The sequence below is a fragment of the Gracilinanus agilis genome, chromosome 5 (assembly GCF_016433145.1).
Source record: "Gracilinanus agilis isolate LMUSP501 chromosome 5, AgileGrace, whole genome shotgun sequence".
Taxonomy (NCBI): Eukaryota; Metazoa; Chordata; class Mammalia; order Didelphimorphia; family Didelphidae; genus Gracilinanus; species Gracilinanus agilis.
The window spans coordinates 275,335,928-275,350,195 of NC_058134.1; the positions used below are offsets into that span (position 1 = coordinate 275,335,928).

At 37.6% G+C, this 14,268-nt stretch overlaps 1 protein-coding gene across 3 annotated transcripts in view; it reads right to left on the reverse strand.

The window, feature by feature from the left end:
- Positions 1 to 14,268, reverse strand: part of MON2 (MON2 homolog, regulator of endosome-to-Golgi trafficking) — a 149,938-nt gene that overhangs the window by 57,114 nt on the left and 78,556 nt on the right. For all 3 annotated transcript variants that reach the window (XM_044678742.1, XM_044678740.1, XM_044678741.1), the window contains exon 26: positions 9,522 to 10,150. In XM_044678742.1, coding sequence (XP_044534677.1) covers positions 9,522 to 10,150 — 629 coding nt within the window. The remainder of the gene's footprint in view (positions 1 to 9,521; positions 10,151 to 14,268) is intronic.

Consider the following 14,268-nt stretch of genomic DNA (forward strand, 5'->3'; position numbering starts at 1 on the left):
TGCGGGTGATGGAATACTATTGTGCTAAAAGGAATAATAAACTGGAGAAGTTCCAGGCGAACTGGAGAGACCTCCGGGAACTGATGCAGAGCGAAAGGAGCAGAGCCAGAAGAACTCTATACACAGAGACTGATATACTGTGGTAAAATTGAATGTAATGGACCTCTGTACCAGCAGCAATACAATGACCCAGGACAATTCTGAGGGATTTATGGTAAAGACGCTACCCACATTCAGAGGAAGGACTGCAGAAGAGGAAACATATAAGAAAAACAACTGCTTGAACGCATGGGTCGGGGTGGACATGACTGAGGGTGTAGACTAGAAACTACCACACCAATGCAACTACCAACAATTTGGAAATTGGTCTTGTTCAAGGACACATGACAAAACTAGTGGAAACGCGCATCGGCCAAGGGTGGGGGGAGCAAGGGGGGGGTTGAAGGGGAAAGGGGAGCATGAATCATGTAACCATGTTAAGAATGAATATTAATAAATGTTAAAAAAAATAAACCCATATCTTCTGTTTTAGAGTCAATATTAAGTATAAGTTCTAAGGCAAAAGAGTGGTAAGGATGAGGTGATTAGAGTTAAGTGATTTCTCCAGGGTCACACAGCTAAGAAGCTTCTGAGGCCACATTTGAACCAAGGACCTCCCACCTCCAGGCCTGGCACTCTATTCACTATCTGTCCCTTATTTGTGGTTATTTCTTTTTCTTTATTAAAAATCCTTACTTCCTGTCTTAGAATCAATATTGTGTATTGGTGCCAAGGCAGAAAATATGTAAGGGCTAGACAATGGGGGCTAAGTCACTTGCCCAGGGTCACAAAGCTAGGAAGTGTCTGAGGCAAAATTTGAACCTAGAACCTTCCATTTCTAGGTCTGACTCTTTATCCATGGAGTCAACTAGCTGCTCTCATTAGTAGCTATTTCAATGATCATCACTGAATGATGACCAATGAATTTGTGTGAATTTAATATAAATTATACACCCTTATTCCATATGAAAATCCATTTTGGTAGGTATCAGTCTCACCCTTTGACTGGGCACCCCATGGCTACCTGGCTGCCTGTACTAAGGCTAAATCTGTCCAATCAGAGAGTCCCGGGAGGAATGGCAAAAAATGGCTTTATAAGAAAGGGGATAGAGTAAGTGCAGGCTCTTTTTGAGCAAATAGGAGTGGGAGACAGCATGGCAAGCTGAGATGATTTAGGTGTGGCTAAGTGATCATGTGATTTTTCTCTCACTTTTAATTATAAATTAATATACAGTCTCTAGAGAATTTCAATTAGAACAAAGTCAACCATTAACATATAGGAATCCTTTGTCTACTTGATTTTCTGCCATTTATACCCAAATTTTCAAGTCTGGCTAACTTTCACCATCTCTTTTATTCACTCTTGTTTCTGGACTGGTGACTCCTGGAGAAAGTCATAGAGGACATAAATATAACCTATTGCAGATTTATGCTATTAGGCTCTCCCTGCTATCAAGCAATTCTTCTATTTCTTAATGATTCCCTATCCCGCTCCCTCTTGTACCTTCCCAAACTCTCCATCCTGGAAACTGTCCAATAGATGCTCTTAACAGATGACCCTGACTTCTTTGCAGAGAAGATGGAAGCCATCTAGCAATACATTCCTTCTTTCACCTCAAAATTCCCACCTATTCCTTTCTGGTCTCTAAGGAAAAGATGGCTCTCCTTACCTTGCTAAGGCTAACCTATTCATCTGTGCCCTTTATACCAATTTTGTCCTGCCTCCTCCAAGATCTCTCTATAAGAATCCTTCCTTTTTCTTCCATCTTCAATCTTTCTCTCTATGTAAAAATAAGTACAAATTATATTCTGTGCAGGTGGAGTATTTATTCATTTTTACTCCTACAATTCTCAAAAATACTCTCCCTTTACTTTGCTGCTGCTTCCTCAAGTTACTTTCCTATAGCTTTTCACACTTTATTATCAAATATCCAATGGCATCTATCAAAATCAGAATCATGTAGTATCTAAACTTTACAAATAGTGCCAAGCATGGTGGCTCTACATGAAGAAGGTACTTATACTTTTAATGAATTGAATTATAACTTAATCGGGCAAGTAATCAACACTTGCTGCCATACCAAAGGCACTTGGTGGTAACCCCATATCACTTCCATGAAAATCTGAATTCCATCCCCATCACTAAAATGAAACTTTTTGTAGGTGATCAGAGATGTCTCAATAAATTCAAAGTGTTTTTCTCAGTCCCTATTCTTCTTGACCAGTCTACAAAAATGATACTGACAACTACTTCTGAATATAAGGCAATTTGTTATAGTAAAAAGACTTATTACCTTCAGAGCCAGGAGAAAATTGAGATTTGAATCCTGTACCTCATACCTATTACTTATGTGGGTCACATTCTGAACATGTTTCTTCAGCTCTAAATCAAGAGTAACATTTGTACTATCTAAAGTTGTTGAGTTCAAGTCAATTAGTATTCATTAAGCACTTACTATGTGCAAAGTACTGTGCTAAATGCTGAGAATAGAAAAATAAACATGAAAGAACAGCTGCTGACAAAGTACTTCCATTCTAGTAGGACAATATAAAACAGGCAAATATAAATTAATTTGATAACAGGAAAGCCTAACAACTGGGGAAATCAGGAAAGTCCTAATGCTATGGCAAAACAGGACAACATACCAAAAACAGAGAAATCACTTTGCTGACAATGATCTGTATTAGTCAAAGCTATGATTTTTCCAGTAACAATGTATGGCTGCAAGATTCAACTATAAGGAAAGCTAAGTGCTACAGAAATCAATGCTTTAGAATTGTGGTGCTGGAGAAGAGTCCCTTGGAAAGTAAGGAGATCAAATCAGTCAATATTTAGACATTAATTCAGACTATTCACTAAAATGTTAACTATTGAAACTGAAGCTTAAATATTTCGGCCACATAATGAGAAGACAAAACTCACTGGAAAAGACTCTGATATTGGGAAAGACTGAAAACAAAAGGGTTTGTTTTCCCAAAAGTGGGAAGGATGGCTCAGTGGATTGAAAGCCAGGACCACAGAAGGGAAGTCCTGGGTTCAAATTTGACTTCAGACATGGCCTATCTGTGTGACCTTGGACAAGTCACTTAAACCTCCCCACTGCCTAGCCCTTACTGCTTTTCTGCCTTGGAACCAATACAAAGTATTGATTCTAAGACAGAAGGTAAGAGTTTAAAGAGAAAGAAAGCAGAGAAGGTGATGGCAGAGGATGAGATGGATAGTGCTGTGTAAACAGCAAACATGAACTCAAGACAGACTTCGAGAGATAGTAGAGTACCCAAGGGCCTGATTATGAACCATTGGGTCACAATGAGTCAGATGTGACTGAACAACAAAGGAGCCACTGCTTGAACTAAGCCTTGGAGGGACCATGGAATCTAAGAGGCTGAAGTGAGGAGACAGAACATTCCAGGGAAGGGAGATAGCATCTACCAGGTCTGAAGCAGGAGGTGGAGTATCATATACAAGGAACATGAAGTATAACAATCTGGTTAGAACGCAGAATATATGAGAGAGAACAGGATGAAATAAGCCTGGAAAGGCAATGCTGAAATGAGACCACGAGTCTGCCAAACAGACAAACTGTCATTTTTATCCTAGAAGGAACAGGAAAAGACTGAAGTTTTTTGTAAGTAGGAGAGTATTAAAATCAGACATGCCTTAGGAATGTCCATTTTTAAGTTCTGTGGAGGACAGAATGAGGTGGTAGGACAAACAGGGAGCCAAATTGGAATATTATTTCTAGGCAAAAGGTAATAATAGTCTAAAATTGTGTGGTAACTATCTGAATTAGCTTGAGACATGGCAAGTAATCAAGGAGTAAGGCAGGAATATTAAAGGAAAGGGAAATATCAAAGATGACATAAGTAATAATAAAGCTCATCATTTGGACTGCTGGTATGACAGTCCATAGAATAGAGAGTTAAAAATAAGGGTGGGTTTAGAGAAAAAAATACTTCATTTTTGGACATGTAAATACGAGGATGGATCTTCCAGGTTGAAGCTGTCCTGCTTGCTATAAATAGTAATAATGATACTAGAGTAAAAGAGGGTGATAAAGGTATGCTAATTTTGGAAATGTTTCATATTTCATATTCATTTGGAAGATGTTTCATAAAAGGTAAAGTTCTATATAAATTAGTTTAAATGATTCTCCTCCCTTAGTTTTTGGGAATCCACATTCTCCTGTTTCTACATCCTCATAACACACTCCCTGGCTCTTCCTCCTGCTGTTTTCCCTTAATGTAAGCACTGGCCCTCCAAAACCTCTTCTTCTTGATGACTTTATTTATGCTTCATTTATATGAATAACTCCTAGATTTATAGAATATTTCAAATCCTGCTGACATATCCTCAGGTTTCTGGCTCATATATCCATTTGTCAATGGGCATTTCCAATAGTACCTCAAGCTAAAAATGTTTTAAACTCATTTCAGTATCATGTTCCTCAAACCTGCTCTTCTCCCTCATTTTCCAATCTGTCATTAATACCATATTGATCATAATATCATATGATCCCTAAATCATCTTTGATTTGATTCTACCTTTCCCTTCATCCCCTACTTCTAATTAGTATTATGAGGCAGCTAGGTGGCTCAATAGATAGAGCATTGGGCCTGGGGTCAGGAAGACTTGATGTACCACATGGATACCCTCTTCTCTTTGTTTTCTAAACAATTACACTTGGTGATCTCAACAGCTCAAGATTTAATTCTCATTGCTATCTCTCATCTCCAAATGCCTATTAGACATTTCAAACTTAATGCCCTATAGACATTCTCAATTCAACATTTTCAAAACTGAACTCATTATCTTATCTTTCCCTAAAAACCCTCACTTTTTCCTAACTTCCCTATTGTTGTCAAGGATGGCACCATCTTCTCAGACCTCCAGGCTCACAATCTTGGTGTCACCTATTAACTCCTCACTGGCTCTCACCCCCCTATATCCAATCTGTTGCCAGGACTTGTCAAGTTTACCTTTGCAACATTTTTCAAATGTGTGTCCTTTCTTCTGACATTGCCACCACCTTGGTAGAGGCCTTCATCATTTCATGCCTGGACTTCTACAATGGCCTGGTTAATTGGTCTGTCTGCCAGAAGTCTCATCCCACTCCAGGTAATACTCTACTTAGGGCATCAAAATTATCTTCCTAAAGAGCAGTCTGACCAAATCATCCCCCTCTTCCTTTTTTTTTTAATGGTTCCCTGTTATCCAGGATCAAATATGAAGTCTTCCCATTTGGCATTTAAAGTTTTTCATCACTGCCCCATGCCTTTCCAGTCTTCTTACAGCTTATGCTTCCTCCTTTTCACACATACTCTTCATTCCAGTGACAATGGTCTCCCTGCTTTTCCTTCAACGAAATATTCCATCTCTTAACTCTTGCCATTTTCCATTAATGTCTTCTTGCCTGCAATACTCTCCCTCCTAATCTCCACATCTTGACTATATTAGCTTTCCTCAAGACCCAAATGAAATCCCACCTTCAAAGGGAAACCTGCCCTTATTCCCTTTAACTCTGCTGCCTTCCTTCTAGGATTATTCTCTATTCAGTATAAAGCTTCTTTTGAACAAAGCTGTTTGCATGTTTTCACTCAGTGAATTGTGATCTCCTTAAGGATAAGGCCTTTCTTTTTTGTCTTTATATCCACAGATATATGGACACAGGCACTGGCACATAGCAGGTACATAAATATTTACTATTAGTAGATAAACTAACATGTACAAATTTTCATAATTATTAAATAGCAAATTCTTGAAGGACTACACCTAATTTTTGTAAACCGTTACTTTCTGTCTTAGAATCAATGCTAAGGTAAATGACCTTAATGTTTGAAAACCCCCCAAAATCTCAACAGTTGGGATAAGCACTCAATATTCACAAAAACTGCTGGGAAAATTGGAAAACGGTATGGTCGAAACTAGGTATAGTCCAGTATCTCACACTCTTTACCAAGATAGGGTCAAAATGGGTATATGATTTAGACATAAAGGGTGATATAACAAGCAAATTAGGGGAATATGGAAGTTTACCTATGAGATCTATGAAGAAAGGAAGAATGAAGAATTTATGACCAAACAAGATAGAAAACATTACAAGATGTAATAAAAATTATGATTTTGATTACATTAAATTAGAAAGATTTTGTGTAAATAAAACTAATGTAACCTTAAGTTTAGAAGGGAAAACAAACTGGGGGAGAAAAGATTTCTAGAGCAAATTTCTGACAAAGCCCTAATTTCTCAAATATATAAACAAATGAGTCAAATTTATAAGAATGTTAAGTCATTCCCCAATAAATAGTCAAAGGATAAGAATGAAAAAAAATCAAAGCTATCAATAATCATATAAAAATGATGCAAATTAAAACAAACTCTGAGGTACCACCTCATACCTATCAGATTGGCCAATATGACAGTAAAAGAAAATAATAAATGTTGGAGGCAATATGGCAGAATTAGAACACTAATGGGATATTGGTAGAGTTGTGAACTGATCCAACCATTTTGGAGGGCAATTTGGAATTATGCCCAAAGGGCTATCAGATTATGCCTATGCTTTGATCCAGTAATACCACTACTAGAACTGTATCCCAGAAAGAAAAAAAAAAGGAGGGGAGATATTTGCACAAAAATATTTATAGCTGCTTTTCTTGTGGTGGTAAAAGAACTGGGAATTGAGAGAATGTCCATCAACTGGGGAATGACTGAACAAATTGTGGTACATGATGGTGATGGTATAGTATTATGCTATAAAAAATTATAAGCAAAATGATTTCAGAAAAAGCTGCAAAGATCTACATGAACTGATGCAGAGTAAAAGAAGCAGAAGAGGGAGAACATTATACACAGTAACAACAATGATGAACAACTATGAATGATTTAGCTAATCTCAGCATTACAATGATCCAAGACAATTCTGAAGGATTTAAGACAAAGAATCCTATCCACCTCCAGAGAAAGAATTGTTAGAGATGGAATGCATATCGAAGCAAACTATTTTTCACTTTATGTTTTTATTTTGGAGTTCTGGTTTTATATGAATATTCTCTTATAACAATGACCAATATGGAAGTATGTCTTATATGATAATACATATATAACTCAGATCAAATTGCTTACCATCACTGGGAACAGAAAAGGGGGGAAGGGAGAAAATTTGGATTTTATAATTTCAGAAAAACAGATGCTTAAAATTGTTATTACGTGTAATTAGGAAGATAAAATATTTTTTAAAAAAAGGATTCAATATTAAGTATTGATTCCAAGGTTAAGGGCTAGGCAATTGAGGTTAAGTGACTTGCCTAGAGTCACACGGCTAGTATTTGAGGGCCAGATTTGAATCCAGGATCTTGAGTCTCTAGACCTGGCTCTCAATCCACTGAGCCACCTAATTGTCCCCATGTTTTTTTTTTTTTTTTTAAGATTCATTTTAAAAAATTGTCAGCTTCAAATTCTCTCCTCCTTCCACTGAAAAATCCCCTACCCCCTTATATGAGGATTAGATTGTCTTCAGATAATCATAATTGTAATTCTAAGATAGTTAAATAATGTTAGCATAAGTGATGATTGTAGAAGGCCTTTTGTTATTATTTTAGTATAAGTTTTAAAGTAAGATAACTGCTTGAATATATTTAATCATTATTAGTATAGACCTCAGTTTTAGCCTTAGCCTTCAAAATAGCTGTATCACGCACCCTCAGCAATCATGGCCTTAAACCTGTGACTTGGCCTTCATTAGGCTTTTACCTCAGTTAAAAGCCTGGTGACACCCCTTCACCTCTGTATACACCCCTTATACATCATCAGGCTTTTGTCCTGCTTTAAGGCCTATCAGCTCCTCCTTATCCATCTTAGTATACCTCATCCTTGACATCATTAGGCTTATAAAATAGGGTTCAGGCTCCTCCACTCCCCCCTTGTCTACAAGTCCCCCAAGTGATTTCTTCTACCAATGAGAAGTATTTCCTGATTACTTCAACCAATCCACATCTATTTTTATCACTGTCTTGGATTATTTCATAAGTGATATTTCATTCATGATATTCTTTGGGGCATAAAAGAAGTCCTCTCATAAGGCTGGCGGTCTTTTAGTCTTGGCCAAATATGGCTTTGTTGTAGGACTGGTCCTTTTACAATAAACCTATTTCTTTATGACTTAGAGACTTTATCATTTGCATACCTGTGGTTAGAAATCACGCAACACTGCCCCTCTCCCACCCACTGAGAAGGCAAGCAATATGATATCCTTTATACGTGTGAAGTAATGAAAAACATATTTCCATAATAGGACTCTTATTAATCTTTACATTTTCCCCAAAGCCTCATGCACTGAATTATATATGAGGTGATTAAGAAATGCTTTTTTGAATGAAGTTTTCTGTTTTCTGACTCAATGAGATAATTGCACTTTGTTGTTGTTTTGAAGAAATTCCTATTTTATCTGAGACAACAGAAAACCACTGGAGATTTTTTTTTAAACCAAGGGAATGACATGCTCAAACCTGTGTTTAGAGAATATAACTTTGGCTACTTGTGTGGGAAAAAACTTAGCTAGACTTTGAGGCTAGGAGACCAAGTAAGAGGTTACTGAAACAGTCCAGTTAAGATAAGGGCCTGAAATAGGATGGAGCCTGATTGAATAGAATGAAAGGGACTGATGTGGCAAAGACTGGAAGGTCTAGCAACTAAGGAGGGTAAGAGGAAAAATTGGGATGCCTTGGACAGAAATAGGGAAGTACTGGGGGAAATAAAATAAGCACTGTTTTGTATATGTTGAGTTTACGATGCCTATGGGATCTCTACCCAAGTAGAGATTTCCAGAAGGCAGTTGGTAATTCCAAACTGTCACTGGAGGTTCACCCTCAAAACACTGGAAGTCTGTCCACGAAGTGCTGGAAATCCACCTGTGGAGGTCTCCTCTGTTTCCACTTTCACATTTTTTTAAGGGTTTCCTTTGGTGTGTGTGTGTGTGTGTGTGTGTGTGTGTGTGTGTGTGTGTGTGTGTGTGTGTACACACACAGGACAAGGAACACCTCAGCACCAGCCTGTGCACATGCTACTGGAAATACCCAATCCCAGCAGCCACCGCCAATAACTGTACTTTGACCAGAACTACATGACAATTTATATTTAGATACTGTTGATGGAATTACTTTAGAAAAAAATCAAAAGATGTTATTAGGAATTTGTCAATCAGAGATACTTACAAACTTTATCTCCCTCTAAATGACATTCTTTCCTATGTATTTTTTCTATGTAGAACTATAGGCCCAAAACCAAAAATGCTGAGAACACAAAAAAGATATAGGGACTAAGACAAATTTTTTACTTCAGGTATCTTAGAAAACTATGGTCAAAATAACTGGTTCTTAAGAAGTATTTTTAAGAATTACTTTATCCTCAAATTATGCATGATGAGGCTAAAATATCATAGAATAATCTGCCTTAGTATTCAGAAGGCATCTAAAATTGTTACCTTTTGGAGAACATCTAGGGCTGTAAGCACTGCTTCCTGTAAACTTGTCAAAATTGCTTCAGTGTATGATGGAAGGATGAAAGGAGAAGCATCTGAACTAATAGGGACAGAGACAGCACTGTGCAAGATGATACCCAACTTCTGAAGATCATCCATGCTAAAACCAGTTTTTATATGCTGGTAAAGAGCTGGAAATATCTGAATTAAAGCTGTGAGAAAAGGCTGGCTGGGAATGAAAGTTAGTTTATCACAAGTAAGAGGTGGCTGAGTACTTTCTGATCCAATTCTATACCAGGTATTCCAAGCAGCCCACCAGAGATTCAAATCTTCAATCTCATCAGTAACTATAGCTGGCTCTGATCCAGTGTATCGTGCAAGTCTTTCTCCAATGGAATCTGTTCTCATAAATGGCCTACTTAGACCAGGAGTAGATATTGGTCCTATAAGGACAGGCACAGGGACATTAACTGCTGGTGGTGTCTCAGGTTTATCAGAATCTCTCATAGGGGATACAATCTGCAAAATTTCCTGGAAACTTTTCAGAGCAGCCAAAGAAACTTCATTATTTTTGCTGAGTGCAGCTGACTGTATGTGATCAAGAAGAACATCCCAAGCTTTAGGAAAATCTCCTATAAGGAAAAGGAGAAAAAACAGATTAGTTAAAAGGTGATTGCATGGGATTTTTTCATATAACATATCAACAAAATAATAACTATTAATTTCTTGTTAAAATGACTTTCCAAAACAAAGTAGATAACCATTGACTAGAAAATGTTGAACCAAGTTGTGGTACATGAATGCAATGGAATATTATGATGTAAGATGTAGGTTGTAAGATGTCTAATATAAGAAATGACAAACATGAAAAATAAGAAAAAAGACTGGAAAGACTTACAGGAACTGACATAAAGTAAGCAAAATTAAGCCAACAATTTTTACAATACCCACAATGATGTTAATGGAAATAAAAACAATAATATTATTTGAATTTAAATACCATAAAGTTTTAATGCTCAATCTGGGCCCTAACAAGATATGGTTAGATACCTATCCTTGTTTGCAGAGAGAAGCCCATGGATGTGGAATATTGCAAAGAATATTAAACTTTTTTTATGTTTGTTTTGCAGAACTGTTAAAAAAATTCCTTTTTAAAACATTTGTCAGTAAAAGCGACAGCTCTCTGAGAAGGGATAGAGAGAACTAAGAATTTTTTTTAATGTAAGGAAAAAAATTATTAGAAAATTATACTTAAATTTTAGAATTTCATTGTATTTATCAGTATTGGCTTTAAACTTTTCACTGTTTTTTACCAATGACATACAAAATACAAAGAAGCAGAAAAAGTACACCATGAATCCAAGATTTTGCCACTAATCTAACTAGTCCATCTACTGAATGGCAACCCAACAACTTTATGATACTTTTTCAAGAATATCACCACCATGAGGCCCACCTTCACTATGCTAAGCTGGGGTTTAGTTTAGTCATACATTCCATCATTACCAAAGGGTTATGTGTGAAGCTTTGATAAGGCCTACCAGAGATTGTTCTAGGCTGCTTAGCTGTCAAGAACCCAAGGCAACTTAATGCTATGATTGATCAGGCACCAGAGGTGAACCTCACTTTGGTTCGGTAGCTTGGCCACAAAACTTCAGAAATAAGTCTGCCAGGGGCTGCAACCCACAAGCACCAGCACTGTAAAGTTCTGAACTACCAGTAGAGGGGAGAGAAGGTTCTGAATTGTAGGTGCCAGGGTAGTAGCAGGGAAAGCAGGCACTGAACTACTGACACCAGCCAGAGAGAATAGAAAGGTCCAGGAACATGTGGGGAGCTGTGCAACATTCAAGGAAGCCTGATGTACAGAGTACAGTATCCAACTGGGGCCAGTTCTGACTACCCAAGAGTCAGCTGGGGCACAGGCCTATGTTGGTAAACCATGAACTGCCCAGTGAGGAAAGAAGTTGAGATGTTTTGAGATCTGATCTCCCCTGGAAACCACAATCAGAACAGAAAGAGTATAGAAGTAAGCAACAAGGAAAATAAGAGGGAGAAAAAAGATTGAAAATATCCAACATCTGAGGAAGAAGAAATCTGAAAGACCTTGAGCATAAACAGATAAATCAAAAGCAAAAATAGTAACAATAGAAGGAACTCTAGCCTCCAAATCTAGTAAAGGAGTTCAAGCATCTACCAATAAATTCTGGGAAATGATCCAACAAAGAAGAGGACCAGGTGGAATGTGAGGAGAATGTGAAACCACAGCACACTGCTCCTAAGTGGTTTAAAAGAAAAATGAGAATTATGAAAGAAGAATTTATGTCCTGTACCAAAAAAATAAAGAGCAAAACAGAAAAATTAGAATCTTCAATGGTGAGTCTCACCAAAGAAACAAAAGGGAGAACAATAAACTGGAAAGGCAAATTTACTTAAGAATAAACTAGAAGAGAAGCAAAAAAGAACATTAAAGGAAAATATGCTCACTACATAAGCAAAACATACAGAACTCAAAGATAATAGGCACAGAGACAATCTAAGGATCACTTAGGTCTCTTAGAAGAGCACGACAGGACAAAAATAACACCACAATGAAAGAAATTATAGAAAAGAACTGCTCAGAACTTCAGAACAAAAACAATGAAATTCCTATGGAAAGAATTCACAGATTACTTCCAATAAAAAAAACCTAAGCCTGCATGCTATCTCCATCATCAAACTATGAGCTCCTTGGACTGTTTTTTGCTTTTCTTTTTATTCTCAGTGCTTTGTACTGTGTCTGGCATTTAATAGGTATTTAAATGTTAGCTGACTATTTCAAATAATTGCTGTGAGGATCAAATGAAATAATATTTGTAATATCCTTTGCAAACCTTAATGTGCTATATAAGTGCTAGCTATTATTAGTGATTATGTAGGCATTGTCTTATGACTCCAATTGTGTGAATTTAATATAAATTCTACCTCTTATTCCTTGTGAAAACCCTTTTGGCTGGTATCAGCCCCACCCTTTGACTGGGTACCCATGCATACAATGGGAGAATGCCAGAGGCTCTGTAGCCCTTTGGCCACCCAGAAGAGGCTGGCCTCTTATCCCACATTCTGGAATCCAGAAGCCTGGACTGAAGTCAAGTCTGTCCAACCAGAAAGATACAGAATGACATTAATGGTTTTATTAGAGAGAAGCCTAAGGAAGCAAGTTTTTTGGGGGGATATTCGGCTCTCTTGAGCTGGACTTTTCTGGCACGGCCACTTTGGCTAGTAAATGGAACTGAGTATGGTAAATTCAGATTAGTTAGGCCTAGCCAAGTGATTATCTCTCCAACTTTTACTAATTAATAATTATAAATTAATATACAGTCTTGAGAATTTAAAGCATAACACAATGCATTTAATACTTCTGTGCAGGAATTCTAATATTTATTTCCTATTGCAAGTACATAAAAGTTCTACTCTATACATGTGAGGAAGCTTGGACACCACAGCTGTCTCCAAAAGATGTTTTGTGCTGTTTATTTGTTTTCCTTCCTTCCTTTCTTTCTCCCTTCCTCCCTTCCTTCCTTTCTTTCTTTGCCTTATTGATCTCTCAAACTAAGCCCAATGGTCAGTTATGGTGACATGGGCATTGTACAGAGATGGCAGGGACCCTATACTCCTTAACTCAGACAGGCTGTGAACAGGGGAATACCCTTCCCCCTTCCTGCCCTCCTGACTTCCAAGGCAAAGACCATTGTCCTTGAAATTCCTTTAAGTTGAGATAGACAAAGAAATACACCTCCTCGATAACATCAATTTGTATATCTCAGACATCCATCTGTCCCCTAAACTATGAAGGTCACCCCCTATGTCTCCAGACAGACCCCGATCAGATGAACAACACCTCCCCCCACCGAATACCTGAGTGTTTACCACTCTAGAATCACATCCTCATCATGACACAGCATCATGTGCCCACAATGGTAAAAGTATATAATCCCCAGGATTGAGGGATTCAGGGGGAGCCTTCCATGGCTGCTCCACTCATGCTGTCTTGCTGGCCATTAATCCTATCTTACTAATAAGTCTTTCTTTTTACTTTTAAGCTAAGTTTGGAGTCCTCTCATTCTTGAGAATGGTTTCCTTCCCAAACCCAGGGGTTCACCAATTTGCACCCCTATAACAATGGGTAAGGATGCTGTATGGTATGTTCTTTAGTAAGAGAATAGAACAAGAATTAAAATTAATATTAATTGATGTTGAATTATATTATTCACTACCAACATTTCTATGTGAGTTCATCCACTTTCTCAAATCCTGACCTCTGAAGGTTGGGCAGTTCAATTCTCAAGCTAAGGTAATTTATTCCCAGGCCCCATGGTTATCTGACTAATGTGGGGCCTCTGTCTTTTGTTAAAAGATAGGATAGGGGGGCAGCTGGTAGCTAAGTAGATTGAGAGCCAAGCCTAAAGACAAGAGGCCTTGGGTTCAAATCTGACCTTAGACACTTCCTAGCTAGGTGACCCAGGGCAAGTCACTTAGCCCTTTACCTAGTCCTTAGTGCTCTTCTGCTTTGGAACCAATACACAGTACTGATTAGAGGATGGAAGGTAAGAGTTTTTTTTTTTTTTTTTTTAAAGGCATTGTGGATATCTTTGCTCCTTTTTCTATAAAAAAGAACACCCTCAAAAAGGCATTTGAAAGCATATACTTCGTTTGTCCTTGCTAAATATATCATTGAGATTTGGGGTAACTAGGACTATAACAGAAGAAAGAG